At 39.8% G+C, this 25049-nt stretch overlaps 1 protein-coding gene across 5 annotated transcripts in view; it reads left to right on the top strand.

Annotated features, from left to right (window-relative positions):
• Window positions 1-24835, top strand: part of PRIM2 (DNA primase subunit 2) — a 61858-nt gene extending 37023 nt beyond the window's left edge. For all 5 annotated transcript variants that reach the window (XM_028722660.2, XM_028722662.2, XM_077926282.1 and 2 more), the window contains 7 exons: window positions 774-841; window positions 2201-2273; window positions 3477-3662; window positions 8914-9040; window positions 10877-10959; window positions 19573-19641; window positions 24272-24835. In XM_028722660.2, coding sequence (XP_028578493.2) covers window positions 774-841; window positions 2201-2273; window positions 3477-3662; window positions 8914-9040; window positions 10877-10959; window positions 19573-19641; window positions 24272-24499 — 834 coding nt within the window. In that variant the 3' untranslated portion in view covers window positions 24500-24835. The remainder of the gene's footprint in view (window positions 1-773; window positions 842-2200; window positions 2274-3476; window positions 3663-8913; window positions 9041-10876; window positions 10960-19572; window positions 19642-24271) is intronic.
• The last annotated feature ends 214 nt before the right edge of the window (window positions 24836-25049 follow it).

Here is a 25049-nt window from a genome sequence, read left to right as displayed (position 1 = left end):
CAGCCTTTGACCTCAAACATGGATCTGTTCCAATTATAGAGGTGTTCACATGTTACATTCAACAAGATGCTGCTGTTTGGTGATGATAAGGTGAAACTCTGTGACCCTTATAATTCAGACGAGTATTCTCTTGGTATGAACAATGCAAAATTGTGGAATGTTGTTACAACATACTACATTTTTGCTTCTCTTTGGAACAAAATCCATAATAAAGCATAGAATTGTCAATAGTATGGAGAGCTCGTAGTGGAGCCTTCTGTGGAAACAGTTACTGAAACATTGATTTCCTCCGCTCTTCATCAGGAGTGGATTTGGCAGAGGAGTGGATTAATGCTACTTCCCATCAACAGAACTTAAGTAGTTTAAATGCAATGGTTAATGGGTCTGGAGAAGAACTTGTTGAAATAACGACATTGCGTTGATCTAATAATAGATTGAATCGATAGATTTAAAGCTTATGTGGAAGGCTGATAAAATTATAAGCTTAATAGGAAGAGGTAGAAAGATGATAAACAAATGGACATCTTTGAAAAAGATGAAAGAAGAGTTGTTGATTTCTGTTTCTGGTGACTTGACTTAACAAGAGAGAGTGATTGTGTGAGAGACAACAAATGTTCCAGTGGTTTTTTTGAAGAATAAGTTTTTGGGTGAATAAGTTAATTTTATTTGCATTATTAGTAACTGTAGTTTGTACTTAAAAAAAAAAAAAGAGAGAGCAGCATTTCATTGGCTCTTTGTGACTTGTTTCCCCACCCCTCCCCAATCCCTTTTAGCTCACGGCACGGTCATTGCCCATTGTACAAACAGATGAGAGACTCCAGCCTCTGCTCAGTCATCTCAGGTAAAGTATCAGTATATTTTTCCTATAATAGTTCTTGTGGAGCAGTATTACTGGGTTGTCCAGTGAGCAGCAAGAAATGGTTGCGGATGGTGAATAGGTATGGAGCATCCCCCTGAGGTGTGCCCAGGCAGCTGCTACTGCAGCCTACAGCAAGCAACTCTTTGAGATTTGCCTTAATTGGCCCCGGTATGGCGAAGCTCCTAAGCAGTGCTACCTTGCAGGTGGGACCACTGGCATTCTGACAGCTAACTTGTGGACCTGTCTGTGCCAGAAGAAAAAAAAGTAAAAGGGCCCAACCAGCCCACTGAGGGGTTGTTCCTTGCACTTCACCAGTGATTTGAGCAGGAGAGCCATGTGGACCCTCCCTTCTCAAACTCAGCTTCTTTCACTGCAGATGGTAGGTTCAAGTGGGTAGTAGAGAGCTGCTGTTCTTACCATGATTTCACCTGCGCCATTTCAGTCAACACATCAAGCTCATCCCTTAGGTTAGATTTCAAACAAACAAACATGTTTTGTCCTTTGGGGGGAAAAAGAGCCCATCTACAGTGGTACCTCTGGTTGCGAACGGGATCCATTCCGGAGGCCCGTTTGCAACATGAAAAGAGCGCAACCCGCAGCGGCGCGTCTGCACACGTGTGGGTTGCAATTTGACGCTTCTGCGCATGTGCATGACGTCATTTTGCACTTTTGTGCATGCGCAAGTGGCAAAACCCAGAAGTAACCCTTTCCGGTACTTCCGGGTCGCCGTGGGACGTAACCTGAAAGACCATAACATGAAGCGACTTAACATGAGGTATGACTGCACTTGAAATTCATGCAGAATATTCCCCTTCCCTCAGACCCTTTTTAAAACCACAATCATGATTTTATTTCTGGGGTTGTTTCCTCATGGAGCTCTGTAGTATTTCAATAGAAATGTTGTCACAATTTTCTGATAAATTTTAAGAAGACACACTTTTACTAGCAGTTCCTTTAATGTGAACAATATATAGGATCTATAACTGAAGTCTAGAACTACTTTCTTTGGGCAGCTGCTTTGACAAGTTTCAGGTATTTTGCTCATACTTGGAACATAATGTTCATCCCAGACTATGATTCCGATCTTGTTTCTCAGGAAGAAATGCCACAAAAAATCTGTCAAGGTGCTCGTGTGGTGAAATGTCAGAACTGTGTTGGATAAAAAAAAGTTTCAAAGTGCTTTAGTGTATTCAAGTCATATTTGCTGAATTGTTACGTTGGAATGATTTCCTCCTAAAATCCATAAAAACAATTGTGTATTTAAGTTCCCATTGTAACAAGAAGTGAATTGTTGAAGATTTCATATACCATAAAAAACTTTCTTTCGTCTCTACCCCACAGTCATGCATATGTTGGTCCAGATTACAGCATTGAAAGAAACATTGGGAAAATTTCATTAGAACAGATTGACACTGTGAGTATTTTATGCTTTTAAACTGTACCCCGTATTGCCCTTCTCCAGCATGCAATTTGTGTGAAGAAACTGACTGCCCTTTACGTATAATAACAGGTTGAATCCAGAGGAAGTTGGCCATGCATTAGTCCTGTTGAAATCAATGAGACAAGGTTATGACTAACATGAAATCAGTGATGCACTAATGCAGAACTAACCTCATTTGAATCCGTTCCAATATATTTATCCTTATTGTTAACCAAATATGGTAGCTTAATACAGGCAATGACCATTTTACGGGGGGGGGGGGGCTCTGTTCCTGGCCCCCACACACGTATAAGCCTGCCCTGTTCTGTCCCAATTCTGTCCTCTTCCGGGTCCAAAATGACCCGCGCTTCCATGCCCACATGTCAGTTAGATGTGGGCAAAATGGTCACTGCCTGTACTGCTGATTATGATTATGATTATTATTATAGCGGGCATATCATATCTAAGAAATGAAAGCAAGTAATAGTTGGGAAAATAAGCTTAATTAAAGTGCATCCAGCAATGTATCTGAAAATATTTAAGTCTGTTTTAAATGCATTATCTGACCCCCGCTCTGCTGTTTTTCTGTATCTGTTAATTCACCAGCCTTCCCCGGCACAGTGCCCTCCAGATTGCTTGGGCTGCAATTCCCATCAGCTCCAACCAGCATAGCCAGTTGTCAGGAATGATGGGAGTTGTAGTTCAACAGCACCAGGTTGGGTAAGCTTTTTTATACACTGACCTAAATTGTGATAGGATGAAGGGCAGTATAAAATGTTTTAAACAAATTCAAGATATACCTATAAATGATATCAATGCCATCAAGTAGAGTATACTTTTTTTGGGGGGGGGGGTGAGAACAAAACCACTATTAATATACGATGAGAATCCATATTTTAAACTGGTATCTAATTAACCATACTGATTAATGCTTTTGGCTAGAATTAGTAAAGACCATTTCTTTTTTTAATAACTGTATTTCTGTGCTGCATTTATTCTTTTCTCTTGTATAGAAAAAAATATTAGATTCAAATGCTTACAGGCATATTGAAGTCGTAAAATAGATTTACGCATAGTCCCTATAGCCCCTGCATATCCTTCTCTCCTCAAGCTGTTCACCTTTCTAAATGGATTTAATTGGTGATCAAAATGCAGCCTGTAAGTCAATCTATTCAATAATATGTTTTCCTGTTGCAGCTTTCTGTTAAATCATTTCCTCCCTGCATGCGCCAACTGCACAAAGCTCTGCGTGATAACCATCATCTCCGTCATGGAGGCCGTATGCAATATGGTTTGTTCCTAAAAGGCATCGGTTTAACACTAGAACAAGCTCTACAGTTCTGGAAATCTGAATTCATCAGAGGAAAAGTGGATGCAGACAAGGTAAATTACTTGTTTGGAGCACTATTCAGTTCTTAATAGTTCTCTTTGAACATTTGCGAAGTCTGCAGACGTTGTCCATGTGCACTGTGGACAGCTGCTTAGACTAAAACAAGTCTAAGATAAATAGCAATAGCAAAAAACACCTGCTTTCCCATCCTTTCCTCACAGCGGATATTCATCTCAATTCTGCTCTCAGCATAAATTTATATTGCTTAACTTACTTTGTGTTTGCAGAAATCACAGAAGGAAGTCAGAAAACTTATTTACAATATTGATAAACACTTATATATAGTGATATCAATATTTGCTTTCAAAATCAATAAAAGGACCAAGTTCCACTACAAATATTTCCATACATTGTCCTCCAGTGCTTAACCTTAATATTTTCCAAACTACTGATCCATTTCTGTTTAGAGGATGGTTGAATGAAGTCCTTGTTCTGTCTCCTTACCAACTGAAAGGTAGCCAACATAACACTCATTTTAAAAGAGGGATTGATGGGGACCCCAGGGAGGGAGGAAAGGCCATATAGGCCTGTCTGTGCTTCGTAATTGGGTAGAAAGTCTGTTTAAACTTACATACCCACTTTGGGCATTATAAAATGTGTGCTTGGAAAGGGGTGTAGAACCATGCAAGCAGGCCCTGTCATTCCCAAGTTGCGTGGGAAAGCCAGGTTGGAGTGGTCAGAGCTGACTTTCACAGTCCTGAGGCCCCTGCACAGATACCAGTAGTCCCTAAAGGACTACTGTACTGAATAAAAAGTTTTGCAGAACAACAATTTGCCACCAAGAAGAGCAGATTCTTTGGAGTTCTTGAGAGTGCTGAGAAGCATGTAAAACAGGGGAAATCCGACAGGCATTCAAAGTCCTTTGCAAAAGGCTTCCAAGTATATGTAGAAGTCGTGGGATAAGAGAACAGATCATCTTGCCGTTTCTCTGAGCCTTGATGCTAATGCCAGGTCTTCTACACAAATGCTATATTGTGGTGCAGTAGCAACTGCATGCCAATGTGCACCGGTTTTTCTTTTACATTTCCAGTGCCTCCTAAAGGCATGCTTTAAGCCGGTGCCAAAGTTAGACAGGGACTTCCAAAGTTTAAATGCTGCCATGCTTAGAAAACAACGCAGAATGAGCGTTATGTGGTGCCTATAATAGTGCTGTTCTCCAACACCATGCCATAGACCACTCCAGTCAGCTTGGCCAGGGATGTTGCTGGTCAGCAGAGTGGTCAATAAACCAGCAGCATCATCAGTTTGTCTCTTTGGCCCAACACCAGGTGCGGGATTGGCTTCTAAGAGACTTCCGAAAGAATGGGAGGTTTGAAACTGGAAGCAGGCACCAAACAGCTAGGCCTCTGCCCCAGGTGGTGGTCAGTCCCTCTACTCACTAAACCTTCCCCTGCCACCACCACCCCTGAAATTTGGGGCACCTTATATAAAGCTGCTTTCTTTCTCCTTAAGCTTTTAAATGTACTGCATATCCAAAGTGCTAATTTTTATTACTGTGAAATTTGTGGAAAGAGGAAGAATAATTCACAATACCCTAGAATGGCAATTAGTATTTAAATTTCACTGGAACAGATCGTTCCTCTTTGCACGAGTCGCCAAGAGTCTAGCAAGTCATGTGTTTGATTAAAGCATCGGTTTGATTAAATTATGTTTCAGATAGGTCAGTTGTTAAAATGAAATGGTTGCCTCTGATTATATACATTAGTTTAAGTAGAAATATTGTTTGTTGTATTTTATTTTTGGCATATTCTATACCAAGGTTTTTGATAAATATTTTTCAGCTTCGGGAAAGAATTTTGATGGTGCGGAATAAGTGTTCCTCATTCGCCGTGTCACTTTTCTGCTGCAACCATTCATAAATACCCCGAGGGTCATGCAGTCCACAAGACAAGTGATCCACCCCTGTTCAAAAAGGCTTCCTATTACAACATAGCTTTCAGTTTGGTAGAAGCTTTCAATTAACTCTGGGAGCAAGCTTAGTAAGTGGAGGTTATTTCCCTTGATTCCAGATACCAGGGACTGGGTCAAGTGAGTGTAGCTCTAATCATGTTTCACATTAAGAGCCTTTAGACCATACCGCAGATTGTGGAATTGGTCATAGCAGTTTTTAGTCTGTAGGCATTTGACTCAAAAGACACCTCCCTTTGTCTTTGTATTGCATACTTACTCTCAGGACGATGCGGTAATTAATATGAAGGATTGTTTTGTACTGTTGGAACTAGAACATCCATCTGTTAATGGAATTAAGAGCCAAGTTGCTGGTTAAAGAAAATTATTTTGAATAAATATTGCAGTTCTATTACCATGAAATAATGCATAAATTAATAAAGCTAGTCAGTTTGCTTCATATATTCAGAATTAGCCCTGATCATTAATCAGTGATTGATTTCAGCTTTTTTTAAAAACCAAGCTTCGGCTCCTTGATTATTTTTTTGTGGATGTCTGGGAATTCTTGTGTTCACAATAATAATGCATAGATGATAAAGGCCAGCCTCACCACTTTGCATCAGCCGTTTTATTTTCAACATTATATTATTACGTTTAAAATAAAGAAGTCTGACCTTGCAGACCTGAGGCCTCTTCTGGTTTAGCTGCAAAGTAGAAGATACTAATGAGAATGTCTTTGGGATATAATTATGTAGATTTAAAGAAGTGATGTACTTTTAATTATGCCCTGTAGCTAATGTAGATGCATATTAAACTAAATCATGCCTCTCTGCATTTCCCTCTGAAATTTCTTTTTTTTCTCAGGTCTTAAATTAGTTATCAGCTCGTTGGTGCACACCAAGGTTAAGTAAACTAGAGGAATAGTGGCAGATCAGATTTTATCTTGTGTTTCTAAGATGTCCTATCAGTTGGTGAACTTAATGGTCTTGGCGGAACACAGTTTTGAATAAAGCTTAGTTCCCTCAGGCAATTATATGATGTCAGCACAATACACTTCTGTAGAATATGAAAATACTGGATTATTTAAATGCCTTATTGAGGTATGTAACTTCAAATAAATGAAATGCAGGGTTTTCTCTCAGGTGCAAGTCATTTGTTACAAAATTTAGTTGTGCTAAAATTAATACAGACTGCAGTCTTTCTTTTTCTGCTTTAACTGTTGGTTTCAAAGTACCAAAGAGCAAGATAGGAGACTTCCTTGTTTTTTCTTTGTATTTCATTTTGAGATGTCAGCCTACATTGATGTATCCATTTGACTCTGCCCTTAATACTCTTATCATTCCATTGGAGTCTTATCCTGTTCAAGATGTTTGGCTAATTAGTCTGTCAGCCTCTTGTCCAGTCTTGAACTCGCACTTTTGCAAACTTAAAGTATTTCCAGAAAATATCAGATTTGATTTAAGCACAAATGTGTGTCAAAAGTTATTTATAATGTTATGTATTTCCTGAAATGTAACATTTTCATACCCTTAATCTAGAATGCCAACTTTTATTGCTGCTAGATATCTGAAATATTACATAGATTCCATTGTAATTTTTATTAATGCCTGTTTTGCAAGCTTATAGTTGTGTCATTGTAGCCTGAGTTCAATTACTTTAAAGAAAATGTGTCTGTTATGAAAATATCAGTTTTCCTTGTCTTACATAACAAAGCACACTGCTGTATGTTCCCTTCTGAATAGTTCGTAACAAACATTGCATGTATCCGAATGTGTGTTTGAATGCACACTGTGGAAACTGCCATTTAAAGCAATAAAGCATTTCCATCAGAATTAATTTGAATTTTCTGCCATATGTATCTGATATTCATCTGATTTAAGGTAGTGAGAGGCACCACTGTTCTGTTGATTAATTGCTTGAGAGGTATAATTTTCATTTCCAAAATTTGAATAGTTGCTCTCTGTAAGAACTAGGCTGTGAGGCAGTCTACAAAGTATTTTAATGCAAGTACCATGATTTTTAGAAAATTCTGTGTGATTTGTTCACTCTATTCTCCCACTGTTTTGCTTAGAGAAAGAACATGTATTGTAAAATATGTCATTAAATATAAAAGCCATTGCACCATTTTCACCTCTTAGTTAACTATAGAATAAAGCAAAGTTCTTTAGAACACTCCATCTTCTGCCTCATGTAAAACCTCTGTATCATGGAAATGCAGTCGAAAAATAGGTGCTGGTGTAGCAAGGTTTGAGTAGCTGGTTTGTGTCATGGGCTGTTAGTATTTTGAGCTGTCCTGTCTGTCAGTTTGATAGACAGGTTCATTAACTGCATGATTGACGTAGCAGCCAATCTGATCCTTGAAGGGCCTGTTCCCTCTTCCTTGGACTGAACTGTTGTGCTGGTAGGAAAGAATAATGAGAGTTGAACAAGATGGCAAAACCCTTTCTTTATATTTTTAGGAGAGGCAGTGGGGATTTATTTTACTTTCAGAATTGGATTGTTAGTGGCATTTGCTTAATTATTGAAGGATAATATCCTTTTGGTTCATGCATTGTTGCTGGGAGTGTTAATTGGGTAGCTTTGCATTAAGATGCTAATCAAACCAAATTCCTCTCCTATCTCTAGTGGCAAGCAGAAGGTGTCCAAAATGTCTAACACTAGCTGCTAAAAATAGGCTATGTGGTCCTTTACCTGATCTCTCCTGTGATTGGCTTTTGATGTGGATGTGACAGGAGTCAATCATGTCTATGGCATATGCTTTTTTATTTTTTAAAAAGCACCAATCTTCTGACCTGTTTTCTTGTTCAGTGTGACTAATGCAGACTTACATTGATTATCCCATAGCCCACCATTGCTCAACAATTATTTGTTTGCTTTGCATTAAAATATTTGTGCACTTTTAGGTTGGAGTTCATACCTGCCTCTCCGTTGCAACAGTCATTTTGGTACAGCGGTCCTTCTGGATTGCCCTGAGCTTAGGCTTTAAAAACTCACAGTTTGTGAGTAAGAGTTATAATGTTGTAAAAGCTTGTTCTCAAATTGGCTGTCAGTTTAGCTTTGATTAATTTGATTATTTTTAATAAGCCCAGCAGAAGAGGTAATTATTGTAGAAAATTGAGGAATAAATCTGCAGGACCGACTTGCCATACTCAGAAATGATTTCCAAGTCCTATCGTGCCATGAAAAGAGTCTTCTGTAACTGCTACAACATGGCTGGCTGATAACATCGTTTCAATTTTAACTTTAAAATTGCTTAGCAAGGAGATATAATCAAATACAACCACTCAAAATCCCATTGTTTCATCCTTTGTAGTAGCTGAAATCTCTTGACACCACCCAATTTTTATTTCTATTTAGTTTGACAAAGGATATGCTTACAGCATCCGACATTCCTATGGAAAAGAAGGCAAGAGAACTGACTATACTCCATTCAGCTGCATGAAAATTATAATGTCCAACCCACCAGGCCAAGGGGATTATCACGGTAAGTGCTTGCACCTGACATGTTCACAATGCATGGGAACCCAAACTGCTTTGGAAGCCAGCTGATTGGCTGGCTGTATTACTGGCAGAAGCTAGTTTTCTGTGGCTTATGGCAGTCATCACTGTCAAGCCTAGTGTGCGGTTACTCTTCTGGTGATTTGTCTTATTACAGAACTAGGTCAAGCAAGAGAGATTCATTCAGCAGGGTTTCAACATGAAATCCACCAAGCTGTTTAGTTTTTTATTTCTCTTCTTGGTTCTGCTGCTGCTTTTCTATTCCCCAGCCCCCCCCCCAAAAAAAAAAGTCTCTCGACAAACAACAAAGTTCCTCAGTGCTTTTGCTTTGCTTGCAATCAATGCTCTTGCTTTGCTCTAAAACAGTAATAAATTATAGGCTTTTTCTAATAGCTTAACACTCTCTGGGATAGTATGAAATATTTCGAATCTTATGATCTCCCTAGAATAAAACACTAATTGGGTAAGCAGCATATTTCTATGACTTGCCTAAAAGTTACTTGGCATTGAAGCAGGTTTCTTTACACATATTCAGCTTTCCCTCTTAAGCAGGAATCAAAAGTAATGTAACAGCAAAGTAATGTTCCACAGAAACCTTTGGTTTCATTTAAAAATAATAATGTTGCCCCCAGTCTCTGCACACACAAAGGTCTCTGGGACTCTATTGGAGGAATGGGACCTTAAAATTGGTAGACAAGGTCAAATTAAGAGACATCCCCCCTTCCCCGCTCCTGGACAGTGGCTGGTGGGGAATCTGCTCCAAGAGAAGTCACCAGCCAATTACGGAAACTTGTTTACTCTCACCTCTTCTTCCCAGTCAATTAAGTCCAATACCCTAAAGTATGGATCTTCTGTGTGGAAGGTTCCTTGTTAATTGTGTTAAAGTGAGTGTGTGTGTGTGTGTGTGTGTGTGTGAGAGAGAGAGAGAGAGAGAGAGAGAGAGAGCACTTTCTGTGTGGTAAAGAAGGTAAATAAAGAATTCCCTAGCTCCATCTTAATTGCAATGCATATTCTGCAATGCCATTTATGTTGGAATGCGCAGCTTGGACACCTCCAGACAGAGTACTGCATTGCTCAGGAGACAATTCTTTTGAAAAACTAAGGACATGCAATAAAAATGAGGACGTATAATAGGAGTTTGATCTCTTTACACACTAATGATTATGCATTTACTTAAAATGTACCTGGTGATTTAACCACCAGTAATTTAACTGTGGCTGTTATTTCGTATACTAGCTAAGCTACGATACTTGGGTATTAAACCACTGTAGTTAGGCCCATTGAAATCAATGAAATAAAATATACTTAGATTCAAACACTACAGCTTAATTATTTTCGTAAGCAGCATTTCTCTCCCTCCCTGCCCCCCCCAATTGACCCTCAAGTTGACGTTCTCATGCTGTTTAATAATATAGCTCACATGTTATCTGTGGGTTTTTTTACAATTAATTGTTACAGCTAAACTCCTGCAGCTTTTTCTGTTTGTATTATAGCTATACTATAATATTTGGGTGAATTTTCAAACTCATTTAGTGTGGAACCTAATTAAAGCAGTTTTCTGTTGAAGTGAATAAGAATCTTGGCCTACTTTTCTGTAACACATTATATAACTTTTGTGCCTATTAGTGCTATGATACCATACAGTGAACTAGCCGTTTGGAAGAAGCGTAAAGCTATTGCACACATGGGCAATTAGCTTTTGTATTAATAAGCTGCTGCTAGACAATTAAGGACTGCTTAGCCAGGCTCTCAAGTGTGCTGTTGTACTAACTTCTGAGGAAATAGTCTTGTTTGTGCGCTTGCCTCTCTTCTTTGTTGTTAGGGTGCCCATTCCGTCACAGTGATCCTGAGCTGCTGAAGCAGAAGCTGCAGTCGTATAAAATCCCTCCCTCTGGGATTGCTCAGGTAGGGAATATTTTCTCCAGTTACAGCAGCAATGTGGCACCAGGTATTTCCTTTCAGTTTAGTTGAATACTGATGTATAATATGTGACTGACAATGCATGCAAAATGCCTTTTAAATCAGGTTGTAGTATTTGCTTCAATGATGTTCTCCCCGACCCCCAAAGTGTTCTTTTCACAATGCTGACAAGCAGATTGATAGTTTTGTTTTTCATTACTGTAATCCACCCCCCCCCCCCGGTATTTTATCAAGGACGTTGAGCAGTCTGGTTTACTGCAGCTTAGAACCATAGAACCATAGAATCGTAGAGTTGGAATTGACCCTAAGGATCATCTAGTCCAACCCCCTGCAATGCAGGAATCTCAACTAAAGCCTCCATGACAGATGGCCATCCAACCTCTGCTTAAAAACTTCCATGGAAGGAGATTCCACCATCTTCTGAGGGAGTCCATTTCCCTGTCAGACAACTCTTACTGTCAGAAAGTACTTCCTGATATTTAGTCGGAATCTCCTTTCTTGTAACTTGCATCCGTTGGTTCGCTTACTATCATTTTTATGTGTTGTAATCCACCCAGAGCAGCCAGATGGGTGGGGTATACATAAATTATTATTATTATTATTATTATTATTATTATTATTATTATTATTATTATTATTTTAGCTTCCGGAGCAGGAGAAAACAAGTTTGCTACATTCTCCATGTAATGACAGCTCTTTAGTTATTTGAAGATGGATAGCATATCACCTCTTAGTCTCCTCTTTATCAGGCTAAACATACCAAACTTCCTCAACTGTTCCTCACAGGGCTTGGTTTCCAAACCCTCGATCATCTTGGTTGGCCTCTTTTGCACACGTTCCAGCTTGTCAATATCCTTCTTAAATTGTGGCACCCAGAACTGGATGCAGTACTCCAGTTGTGGTCTGACCAAGGCGGAATAGAGCGGGACCATTGCTGCTATTGCTTCTTACAGCCGTGCAAGCCTTTGGGAGGTAGAGACACAAGAGGGCATCAGAGGAGGGAAGGAAGGAAAGAAGGACAGAGGCCAGTGTTGCTCATGGCACCCCTGACCTTCACGACACACTGGTTGAAAACCACTGCCCTAAACCATGCTTAATTCAAGGAGCTCTTGTTTCATTTTAAAATTGCGGTGTTGATCTAATTTCCAGTAGCACCCAGTCATGCAAACCCAGAAGGCTGTGAGATTTATCAGTATACATCTCTAATGCTTGCCATCAGGGTGTTCTGATTCTCACAACTGCTGCAACCTTTCCTAAAGTATATTGCTTCTGTGCGTATTAGAAGCAAAATGCTGATATCACAGTGCGGGAAAATCTGACTCTTTGAGTTTTGTGCCCCAAAACTTTGCATTAATCTCTGGATCAGCTGCTTTCATGCAGAGGAAATACTTTGCTTTAACTATTCAATTCTGCACAGTAGGAAATTAGGGTCAGGGATTCCCCTGTTGAATATGTTCATAGTTTTGTGAGCTAACTTTGATATGCCTTTTGTTTATTATATCGTATAGCTGCTTTTCAGCCAAAAATCTTGGCTCCTATAAGCGGCTGTCAATACTTCAGATCCCAATGCAAACAGCAATTTAAAATGCAAAACAAACAGAATGTTTCTAAGGAGTGACTCCTCAGCTGAAGATAGATGAGGGTGTGATGGAGAGATGCCTGGCTGCTACCTTCACTTCCTCTGAGGACCTTGGCCACAGCCCATGGTGGCTGGAAGAATTGAATCTAGGCATGATCGTTGGGGTGGTGAAGCTCATGTTCCTTTGCAGCTTTAGCTTATAAACTACAGTGGTGCCCCGCAAGACGAATGCCTCGCAAGACGGAAAACCCGCTAGACGAAAGGGTTTTCCGTTTTTGAGTTGCTTCGCAAGACGAATTTCCCTATGGGCTTGCTTCACAAGACGAAACGTCTTGCTAGTCTTGCGATTTTTCCCCCGCTCCCCCCCTTTTTCTAAGCCGCTAAGCCTTTTAGCAGCTAAGCCTTTAATAGCCGCTAAGCCGCTAAACCACTAATAGCGCTAATCCGCTAAGCCGCTAATAGGGTTGCTTCACAAGACGAAAAAACCGCTAGACGAAGAGAATCGCGGAACGGATTCTTTTCGTCTTGCGAGGCACCACTGTAATAATTTCTCGTTCTTTTTACACAGTAGTTGCATATAAGAGATGTAAATTGCTTTAAAGTGAGTGGGTGGCCTGTTTGCCTTTTGACTTAATGCCAAGTGCCACAGTTTGTCAGGAAAGCATTTCTGCATGAAACATTTAAGACGTTTAAATGTTTTAAGTTCTCTCACACTGGCAGTGATAGCAATTTGCTTGCATCCCGCCCATTTTCATGCTAGGTTTCTCCAGGATATAGACAATTTGGCTTGACAAGTATTTTACTGAGATTCCACATTGTAGGCCAAGTTTCATCACATTAAGCAACAGTTGTAGTTCGAGATAAGATAATTTCTAGTAGTCAAATAAAAATCTCCACTGTTGGTGTATATCTAGTTCTTTTGGGTGGTTCAAGTCATTAACTACGGTGGTTGGCATTAACAGCTGCTAATGAAATGCTAGAATAATCTTGTACATATTCTGTCGAAAACCTTCAAATTTCTTTGCTTCCAAATGAACCCAGTTAGGTTAGCTGAAACTTCTTCTTCAAGGTAACCCTAAAACATCAGAAAAAAGTGCAGCCCCCTAAACTAAGCACAAGAAAGCTACACTCATAGATTCAGCTAATTAGTCCTGCCAAATAATTGCTAATGTAACAGGGCTTGCCCCCTAAATACAGGTTTGGTGTTTGCGCTGACAGAACAATTGCTACGTTGTATTCCTATACATTGGAATATAGGTCGCCTTGCTTCAACATACCTCAAAAAAATAATGTTGACTCATATTTCTCTGCTACTATTGCTTTGAATTACTGATTGACTCTTTTTTTGCAGCATTCTTTCTGCAAAAAAGAAAGTTCCTCACCTGTCAGCAAGTCTCCTTGTTGGTTTTCTCTATAAGTCTTTATAAAAAATATTTATACATGGCAAGCTTATTGTATACCAACTTGATAATATGTAATATGTGCATATTGCATATAAGTAATATATTTATGTATAATATATACAAGTATTGTAAATATAATATAATATTTGTAATATAAATATAAATTGTACATATAATACATGCAAGTACTGTGTGTGCGATGCAAAGCAAGCGTGCATACTTAGACTCTCAACAGGCATAACAATTCTGTGTTAACTAATGCTGGTTATGGGCCTCCTAAAAGTGCCTTATAACAGGCATAGGCAAACTCAGCCCTCCAGATGTTTTGGGACTACAACTCCCATCATCCCTATCTAACAGGACCAGTGGCCAGGGATGATGGGAGCTGTAGTCCCAAAACATGGAGGGCCAAGTTTGCCTATACCTGCCGTATAGGAAGTAAGTCTGATTGAACACATTGAGGTTTCTAAGTAAATATAATTACCCATACTTTATTAATTCCGTCCATATAAAAAGCTATGATACTTTCTTTACATTTCATTGACTTCATGATTCTTGCTGCCAGAAGGAGCTTGAAAAGCAGATCTTTGGGGGTTGGGTAAGCTTACAGGTTTATTTGCAGGAGAGCTATTTTAGGATCTTTGACTATGGAGTAATGTAGTATTTCACAACACTTGCTCCAAAACTAAGCTCCAAAACTTCTATTCCCTTTATGTACCTTAGGAGTGTGAAGCCAGGCATGTATAAATTTTGTTCAGCCCCATGCTGGCCAAAAATGAGTCTATTTTGGGGTGGGTTTTTTGCGGGGGGAAATTGATTTGAATCCCTATAGGCTATCAAAAGTGGAGCTCCTGTAGATTTTTCATGTTAAATGTTAGAAATAAAATGCACAAAGAAAGACACTAGCGGTTTGCTTCACATAAGCAAATAAATGAAGGTTTTTGCAAAGCCCTAAGAGTACAAGCTGAGGTGTTGCGGAATTGACCTGGAACTAGGGGAATATTGCTAAGCGTGTTCCAGTAGCTGCACCTCAATCACATTTTAAGTCACCTTTGAAATAAAAATGAAGGTTAGAAATAGATAAAATGCAACAAATTCTTTGCTGGAAAGATTGAGTCTTTTAAGAACAGAAGTAACTATTTTATTTGAAAATGGCTTCAAACTGACCTTGCGTACCTGAAAATATCAGTGATTAGGAAGGTGAAGCCAATTAACTATTTTAAGCTTGTGTGTGACAGCAGTGCCCCATCATCTGATCTCAATATCTTTTGAGTTATACTGCTAAGGAATTGTTTAATAGTCTCTCAAGTAATGGAAAGGTGAGGGTTCCAGCACTTCTGTTAGCTTTTTAGAAGAGACAATTTTAGTACGTGTATCTTTTCTCCTTCCTTGACTTCCTTCACTTGCCAAATTTCTCAGCAGTTGTTAAAGGTACAGAAGCTTTGGCTTCCTTTGCTACAAGAGAAATAATATGCAATGCTTCAGAAAGTAAAGGGACGGGGGGTGGGATTTATAGCATTATCTTCATTTGGCCACAAATTAAAAGTGGTTTTATATTTGCTTGGGTACCAACAGTTTCCTTTTGCTAGAGTGCATCATGCAGTGATTAAATAAAATGTATTCTCCTCGGCAGTGCTGGGAAGGCAACGTTTAACAGGTCAGCTGTCAAATCTTTTTTTGGAGGATTGAGGACCAGTTTGTTCCACCCTGCAGTGTGAATATCTGTCACCACACTTCCTACACCTAGGGATTCCCAGAATCATAGCTGCCATTGCAACAAAATTGGACCATGGGATTAGGTACATTTCAAAGCATTGCTGCCCAGTGTTAATTATGAAAAGCACATGAACCTTGGTGGGATTCAGGGTTGTTGCATAGCTAAGCCAATAATCACAAAAGTTTTGTTTGGCTAGAGAGGTTTCCAATTTCATGGTAAAATCTGCCACAGGGAACTCAGCCTATGCTGTGATGCATAGGGGCTGGGGAAAACCTGGCAATCATTTTGCATTGAGGATGGTGTTCCAGGCTGCTAGGCAAAGAGCCCTTTAAGGATTTGCACATGCAAAGCAGCATCCTGTATTCTTTTCTTTCTCTTTTTTTTGAGGAGTGGGGGGATTTCCTAACAGTGGCCTCCCAGGCTGATTTTTATATTTTAAATTCTCTTGAGCATCTGAGTTGGCCTCTAAAGCAGATGGAAAGGAGTGAGTGAGCTGTCTTGGTAACCCCCCCCCCCCCGTACTACACATAAAACAAGCCCCATGCCAGTTGGGACTAGAGCTTAAATTTCCTATCACCTGTGTGACTTCATCCCAATGCTGCCAGGAGAGGAACCCTCATACATTCATGGTGTGAGTATGGGCACAGTATTTTTGGTATAGTTTCTAATATTATTGCTCAACCATTGAACCCAATCCCTTCTTTGGCCCTTAAGTCAATAGACACCAATCTAGACCCTCTCCTTATACAGAATGGCCCAACTGTCCTGCTGTTTACTGCTGCCCATTTATGAACCTACCTGGACCCCACAATCATCCTCTGAGGCCCTTCTTAATGTGCCTCCTCCATGAGAGGTCCAGCAACACGATAACAAGCCTTTTCTGCAGTGGCTCCCCATTTGTGGAACACTCTCCCCAGGGAAGCTTGCCTGGAGTCTTCATTATACACCTTTAGGTGCCAGGCAGAAATGTGCCGCTTCATCCAGGCCTTTGGCTGATTGACATCCAATGCCCTTTTAAATGTGTTGTGGGAGGGGGGATTATTGGTTTGTTTTCATTCTTATTTTTACTATGTATATTGTGTAGTGTTTTTTAATATTGTAATTTTATGTTGCGAACCACCCTGAGATCTACAGGTGAAGGGGAGCATACAAATTTAATAAATAGTAATAATGAATACTATGATCACCAGCAGTGCTTTCTTCTGTGGGTACTCAAAGGTAGGTACCTTTTCTTCTAGGAGAAAAGCGCTGGTTTTAAGTGTGGCACTTACTATGCCAACTTCATGCTGAGTGCCAGTACCTTTCTTTCCTAGAAGATAAGCACTGATCGCCACCTGTATAATAATAATAATAATAATAATAATAATAATAATAATAATAATAATAATTTATTTATTTATTTATACCCCGCCCATCTGGCTGGGTCTCCCCAGCCACTCTGGGTGGCTTCCAACAGAATATTAAAATACAATAGTCTATTAAACATTAAAAAGCTTCCCTAAACAGGTCTGCCTTCAGATGTTTTCTAAAAGTCTGGTAGTTGTTTTTCTCTTTGACATCTGGTGGGAGGGCGTTCCACAGGGCAGGTGCCACTACTGAGAAGGACCTCTGCCTGGTTCCCTGTAATTTGGCTTCTCGCAGCGAGGGAACTGCCAGAAGGCCCTCAGAGCTGGACCTCAGTGTCCGGGCAGAATGATGGGGGTGGAGGCGCTCCTTCAGGTATACTGGACCAAGGCCGTTTAGGGCTTTAAAGGTCAGCACCAACACTTTGAATTGTGCTCGGAAACATACTGTGAGCCAGTGTAGGTCTTTCAAGACCGGTGTTATATGGTCTCGGCAGCCACTCCCAGTCACCAGTCTAGCTGCTGCATTCTGGTTTAGTTGTAGTTTCCGGGTTACCTTCAAAAGTAGCCTCACATAGAGCGCATTGCAATAGTCCAAGCGAGAGATAACTAGAGCATGCACCACTCTGGCGAGACAGGTACATCTCTAATGGGATGGTTTGGGGTCTGGCTTTTTCTGGGTATCTGCGGCAACAAGAAGGGTTGTTTAGATGCCAAGCTTGGCATGATCGTTTTGACAAGGTATGGTCCCCATATATCAGCTTTGAAAATAGAAGTACAGTCGTACTTTGGTTTTCGAACAGCTTAGTTCTTGAACATTTTGGCTCCCGAATGCCGCAAACCCGGAAGTGACTGTTCCGGTTTGCGAACTATTTTTGGAAGCCGAATTTCCAACGGGGCTTCCGATTGGCTGCAGGAGCTTCCTGCAGCCAATCAGAAGCCGCACTTTGGTTTCTGAACATTTGGAAGTCGAACCGACTTCCAGAACGGATTCCATTCAACTTCCAAGGTACAACTGTAGTGTTAATGTTAGACCTCCAGACACTTGCGCTTACTTACAGAGAGGCTGTGTCACAGATATTTGAAGCTTTGGCAGTGCATTCAATGATTCAGTTATTTGACAGCATCCCCGCTCAGTTTTTCTTCTCAGGTGTAACTGATGTAAGCATGCAACACTCTACAAGTTTTATTGGAATTGATCAGTGTTATTTTAATACAATATTCCACAAAAAGCAAAAGGTGCTGTTCCATCCATCCATCCTTTAGCCAAAATAAGTTTTTTTCATCATCAAATGTACTACATAAACTTGATGCACTGATACAAAATGTGCTGCTGCTGGGTACCATTTCAGTATCATTCAAAGCAGCATTAACACTTTTAATTAGCAAAGCCAAGTTTTTTATATATTACATTTTATTATCTGTTCCATTTCAAAAGCACATAGACGGTGCCAGACTTTAGCCTCTTCTGGCAAGTTGATTTGTTTTTCACAAGATATGTAACAGGATGTGACAAGAAAGGCAGACATTTAATCAGTTGCACTTGTAGCAGCAAAACAAACCCAGTAAGCACTTCTTTGGCAGCATTGTAGCTTGATATATTCAGCAAATATTTGTACATCTGTCAATAACTATAAGGCAGCCTCCAATAATGAGGGCAGTAGGGATTTGTGCCGGAGTTTATTTCTGTGCTTGACATGGAAAGGTCAGCCTTTTGAAAAGGAGTGTGAATTTGCATTTCTCAAGAATTTTCTCTCGGCTGAGGCTATCTCTCAGTTCCAGCGGTTTCCTGAGCTTGATAAGCAGGGAATATACAGTTTAATTATATAGCAGCAGAGGGGGAAAATGACAGACAACTTAAATTTTCAAATGGCGTTGCATTCTGCTGATAAGAATGAATGTTTTATGCAGGACAGAAGAGATTACAAGAGGTAGAATTGGAAAGCAAATTGTATTTACAAGAGATAGAGAGATGTTTCTAATAGGAATTCAAAACAGATGATTTCCCTTTCGTGTTCTGAGGAGCATTGCTAGAAACAACTTAACTTTGAGAGCTGATCTTAGAGAGGGTAGAAATGTAGTTCTTTCTGCCACTTCTTTTCTGGATTACTTCCACCACAATTTGTAGTTGGGAGCACAGTTGTATTATGTCGCACACGTCTGAGCAAGTTTTATCCAAAATAAATTATAACCGCATACTTGATTAGTTCATATTTCAGTTGCTCAAATGGTAGATACTTATTTGAAATAATGCAAGAGATTTTGCAGCGCAATATGTCCTGACAGTACACATCGTTCCTCATTTTTCTGTGTCATTTGTGAAGTAAAACTGTTGATTTCTGGTTGTGAAGGCAGAACCTCTTCTCTGTCTATGGATAATCTGACTTCAATTCTAAGTGGGAGGAAAATGTCAGCAGCATTGTGTCTTATAAGACTACAGATTCTTGTATTATGTCAAACCCTGCCATAAATTGTAAAGGTCATATGTTCACATTGCAGAACATTTCAGCTGTTTTAAAGACCCTTTAAATATATCGATCACTTTCCTTTTTCTAGATTTTGGAACTGGTGAAGGGCATGCACTATCAGTTGGCCTGTCAGAAATACTTTGAGCTGACCCATGACGTAAGTGGTGCTTATTTATCAGGCGATAATGTGTCTCATTATTGGAAAGACTGGTGGCAGAAACCCTGTGCGAAACTTCAGACATTCTGTTCACATTCACCACGTGCCACCATCCTTGTTAATTACGCTGAGTTAATGAGTATATAGCAGATGTCTTTCATTTCATGTATGGATCGACACTCCGCATTTGCTAACTGTTTAGTGCATACATAATCAACAAATATGTTATGAGGTTATGCTGTTTTATTTTGTAGCAAAACTGTTTACATTTATGGAGTGGTATTTCACTGGTCCTAGCAAACGAAATGTAGATACAGTGGTGCCTCGCAAGACGAAAAGAATCCGTTCCGCGATTCTCTTCGTCTAGCGGTTTTTTCGTCTTGCGAAGCAAGCCCATTGACAGCTTAGCGGATTAGCGCTACAGCGGTCTAGCGGCTTTTCGCGATCAGCTGTTAAGCGGGTTATCAGCGGAACAGCTGATAGGCGGCTTAGCGGCTTAGGAAAAGGGGGGGGAGCGAAAAAAACCCGCGGGGACGCGCAAGATTTTTTCGTCTTGCGAAGCAACCCCATAGGGAAATTCGTTTTGCAAAGCGCCTCCAAAACGGAAAACCCTTTCGTCTAGCGGGTTTTCCGTCTTGCGAGGCGTTCGTCTTGTGGGGCACCACTGTAAAGCGATAACACTTGATGTCTACATTTTTTTCCTTCCAGTTTTTCCCCTCTTACAGGATGGAAGAAGACACAGTTCCAAGTTGCATTAAAAAACAGTACACAAAGATTGATTAAATATACTGCTAACAGAAAACCTTTCTCCCCCCCCCCCCCGCACCCAAACTCCACCTCTGTCCAAAGACACCATCAATCCATATGTCTTAATTCCAGCTCTTGTATATTTAGAGTGGCTTGCATTATTCCACATAGACTGAAGGAAAAACCCATATCTGTTTACATATTTTAAAAGTCATACACCTCCTCTCAAAAGTCCATAGTGGTGTTATCCAATTTGCCTGACCATAACCAAGGGGAGTTATTTGTAATTTGCACCTCTCTTCCTATTTCTCTTGAAGGACAAATAGCAAGGGCCCATCTCCATCTAAGGGGTGAAAACCCTGCACACCTTTCCCCTGCTTTTGATTGGATAGTTCTCTCTGCCCCTTTCCCATTAATTGGGAGAAACTATAAAATGGGCTGATTTCACGTGTTTGTCTGTCTTCATTTGCCCCGGAGTCAAGGGCCTTTGAATATGTTTCTGAGCATAGATGATCAGTTTATTTCTGTATGTTAAAGATGCAGAACATATTGTGAAAAACCTAATAACTTCTCCATCTTGCTGGGCAATACCAAAGATTTATAAAATCCTACATCCTGTTCTCCACAGTGGCTTACAAGCTGTTTCTTAGGAAGCTCACAAGCAGAGCATAATGGCAATCGTCCTCCCATAGCAACTGGTATTCAGAGGCTTCCTGTATCTGAACCTGGAGGGCACCATATAGCCATCATGACTTGTAATCACTAATAGCCTTGTCCTCCATGAAGGGGTAGTGTGTGGTGTGTGTGTGTGTGTGTGTGTGTGTGTGTGTGAGAGAGAGAGAGAGAGAGAGAGAGAGAGAGAGAGAGAGTGTTAGTCCCCCCCACCACCACCAATTGCTATCTCGATAATAGTGCTGTCCTTGTCAGCAAACATTTTGGTGGCCATTTTGGATTTAGGCTTGCTGCCTTTCTTGGTAGGTTTTGCATTTGCATTTGAACCATGGTCAGTTCATCTACGTAGAGCAGTTGTAGGGAACCTCTAGCCCATGGGCCTGATTAGACCGGCTATTTTTGGTCTTACTGAAAAGGAAGACATTCTAAACATGCTGCTACATCTTCCTGTCCACTGGATGCCAGAATTTGATGGCTTTTTCTGTTGCCCTGTCCCACAAAAACCAACCAGTTATCTGTCTCCCCTGGTGATGAATGAAAATATTTATGAATACAGTAAGAGGAAAAAATGAATTTAAATATAGAAGAATGCTGAGCAAAGCATTGAAATTCAAGGTTACGCTTTCTAATGTAGAATATATTCTTTGTTACTTGCATATTATTATTTTACTTAGAAATGTATCGAGAAATTGGGAGTGTTGGTGCCACATTGAACTTCAAGTTTTATTTAAATATAATGAAATTACTTTCTGGTGCCAAAATCTTAAAATTGAGCCCCAAAAGTCAGACTGTAAGGAAAAATACTTAAGTTATCACTTGTATTGTTACAGCTATAACAATATGGTGTTTTAAAAGGAGACAGAACAATTATATAACCAACACAAAATATAAGTGATTAAATTTATAGCTTAATCCATGGTTAAGGAAAAGATATTGGTGGCATTGCAATTCTAGTGCCCTCTGTGAGTCACAGAGACCAATAGATTCATAGTTTTCATAGGGGCAAATGGAGGGAATGAATTGTTATTCTTACTTATGGCAAACTGCTGGAAATTTTCCCATTCAGGTTTTTGTTTGTTTGTGTGTCAATTATTTCTTTGTCCTAACTAATAAACTGGCGCCTTTTTATATCTAAATAAATGTGCTCTTTGTGCTTTGATAGCTATAAATGTTTTGCTATCATGAGTGATTTGGCTGAGCCAATATTATTAATAAGGATAATAAAACAGATGTGCTGAAGCATTTTTTTTTTTATTAAGCTGTCAAGCTCATTTGGTTGCAAGCAATATAATTAGAGCGGCTCCATTTAAATGGGCAATGCTTATATCCCTGGCTAAAAGGAAACTGCCACTTGCAAATGTAGCTTTGCAAAGACCAATGCGTTTGATATTGTGGTTATTGTTGTCTTTCTAATGGCTTTCTTTTTCCAGGAAATGCGCATCTTGTTTATGTTTATAGACAAAAGGATTGATTTGCTTTTTTGATTTCTCGGTGGTCAAAATTTAGTTAAGAGCAAGTTATTAGAGAGAAAGTGTGTAAATAGCAAGGCAGCATACAGTATCTGAAATAATTCCATATGGCTTTGTATTTTTTGTGTTGTGTTTTTTTTTTTTTTTTGTAATAGCAGCTTGCCTCATTATCACTTGCCACTTTGTAGCTTCTTGATTAAAACTCCAAGAACACACAGGTTCAACACCATTGCTTCAGATCCTTAGTAAAACCACACAATACGACACCAAAAGGAACCCAGGCTTTGTGTTACGGAAGGACACTGCTTAGAATGAACAGAATCTGAGGAAAGCTTTGAGGCCTTAGTAGATGAAATACAGAGCAGATGAAATAGAGAGACTTGTTTTTAAATCCAGTGTCCTTTACCTCATGTCAGTTTAGATTACAAGCTTTGCTGGGGTGTTTTTTGTGGGGTTTTTTACAGGGCACGATAAATGATGTGGGGCCCCCCTCCCTCCTTCAACCTCAGCTAGAGTGGGGCAGGGGGAAGGAGTCATTTAAAACTAAATGCCTTTTCAGGTTTTTCTTTCGAGAGGAATTAAGGTCAAAATGTTTTTGAAAAGTATGTAGGATACGTTAGCAAACTTCGTTCCCCCACCAAAAAAAAACCCCAAGCACCCATCATCTTTAAAGTAGAGCTTTTACTTAATATCTTAGCACTAATGCTTTATGCAGCATGTTATAAACAGAAGTTTATTTTTATTGCTACTTGTTAAATCACCAAGAGGTTTCAAAGGAAGCTATTTGGAAATGCAGTGAAATTTAAAAAAAAAAATGTTTTGAAAATACGTTCTCCACAGAAGAAGTATCCTCCTCTGAATAAAACAGCTAGGGCTTGCCTTTAATGATAGCTAATTTAATCATAGTTTGAACGTGTGTGTTTTTGTGTGTGTGTAAAATCTGTTCTGAAGATAGATTTATTTCCATGAGATTTTGGTGGCTCTGATGTTTGCAATGGCTTCCACATTTGACTTGTTGGTAAGAATTCTCTGTTTTGATCTGTAAAACTATCAGTGATTTAGTTGTCTTCCCACACAGAAGTGTAGAATTTGAACCTGGAAATGCTCAAATACAATTGAGTAGAAAGAAGATACAAGCCTAACGCTGAGAGCAGTTGTTCTCTTAACAGGCCGTTCTCTGGATGTGCCACTCTGCAACCTTATATCCACTTACCTGGGAGTAGGATACATTGATTCCAGTGGGACTTACTTTTGAGTAGACATGCGTTGGCTTGTGCTGTGAGTGTGCAGTTAGGACTTTTCCTTTTCCTTTCATTGGTGTGCTACTTCACCTGAGCAAATACTTGGTTTGTTTTGTTTATTTACATCTGGAGTGAATGTTTGTGGTTCCCATTGCCAAAAAGCTAACTGAAACTTCAGCACTACCTGCAGTTTATTATGCAATTGCCCCTTTGGATTGTGGCCTGTGTATTTGTCTCTTAAAAAACAACCACAAACAAACCTGTCCTCTTAGGTTGCTGTTGCAACAAGACGGGGAAACTGAGTATCAAAACATGTTTTGGCTCTTAGCAGCTTTTATCGAGCAATGTTTCACGGAGGCTGAACTAATGTATAGCTTTCCTCTCAACGCTGGCTATCTCAAAGCTTGAACAAAGTGAAGTTTTTAGTGTGCATTTCAACTCAAGGGTGTGTGAAGTACAGTGACAGAACATGTTTTCCCCTCCTTCTTCTTTTTTGCACAGGTCAATGATACTGGGTTTTCTTTGAACCACCCAAATCAGTATTTTGCAGAGAGTCAGCAGCTACTCGGTGGCATCAAGGATATCAAGAAAGAACAAAGGCAGCCCGAAAACTCCCAACCAAAGCACAGCAGCCAGACAAGTATAAATAAAACCTCCACTTCCTCTTCTGTAAATACAACAGAGGAAATGGAACTGGAGGGACTCGATGACTACTTTGCTGAAGATTAAGAAGCATCTGTTTCCATTTTGCGTCATACTTTTTACCATCTCTGTATTTTGAAGTAGCTCTTTTGAGGGTCAGGAACTGGCATCATGGTGTACATAGGCCTCTTGAATGCTGCCTTAAACAGAAAAAGGAAAACACTTTGTCAAGCATCCAGCTTGTGCATCAGTTTTGAAAAGAAAACTGCAACGTCGTTTGCAAGATCGAACGACGGTGCGTTTCCATTTCTGTGAGCAAAGCCTTCTGTGTTGCTAAACCTCCCACCTCCTCCCTGGGCTCTCTGTTACCGTGCAGCTTATTGCCTTCTCTATTTTTCTTAATAAAGGGGATTCTGAAATGTAGATGAGTGGATGCATTGCTTGCGGTTTTTAGGTGATAACTGCTAGATAGCATTACATGCAATTCATAACAGCTTATGAATGGCTTGTAGAAATATACAAAAGCTGTCTTGCTGTGATCTGAAGTAGCAAAGACTGCTGTTTGAAAAAGAAACTAGGTTTTAACTGCATGATGCCAAATATATTTACACTTAAATGGGTGGATTGGTCATAGCCA

Source organism: Podarcis muralis, chromosome 3, assembly GCF_964188315.1.
Source record: "Podarcis muralis chromosome 3, rPodMur119.hap1.1, whole genome shotgun sequence".
Lineage (NCBI taxonomy): Eukaryota > Metazoa > Chordata > Lepidosauria > Squamata > Lacertidae > Podarcis > Podarcis muralis.
This window is presented reverse-complemented; position numbering and strand designations above follow the sequence as displayed.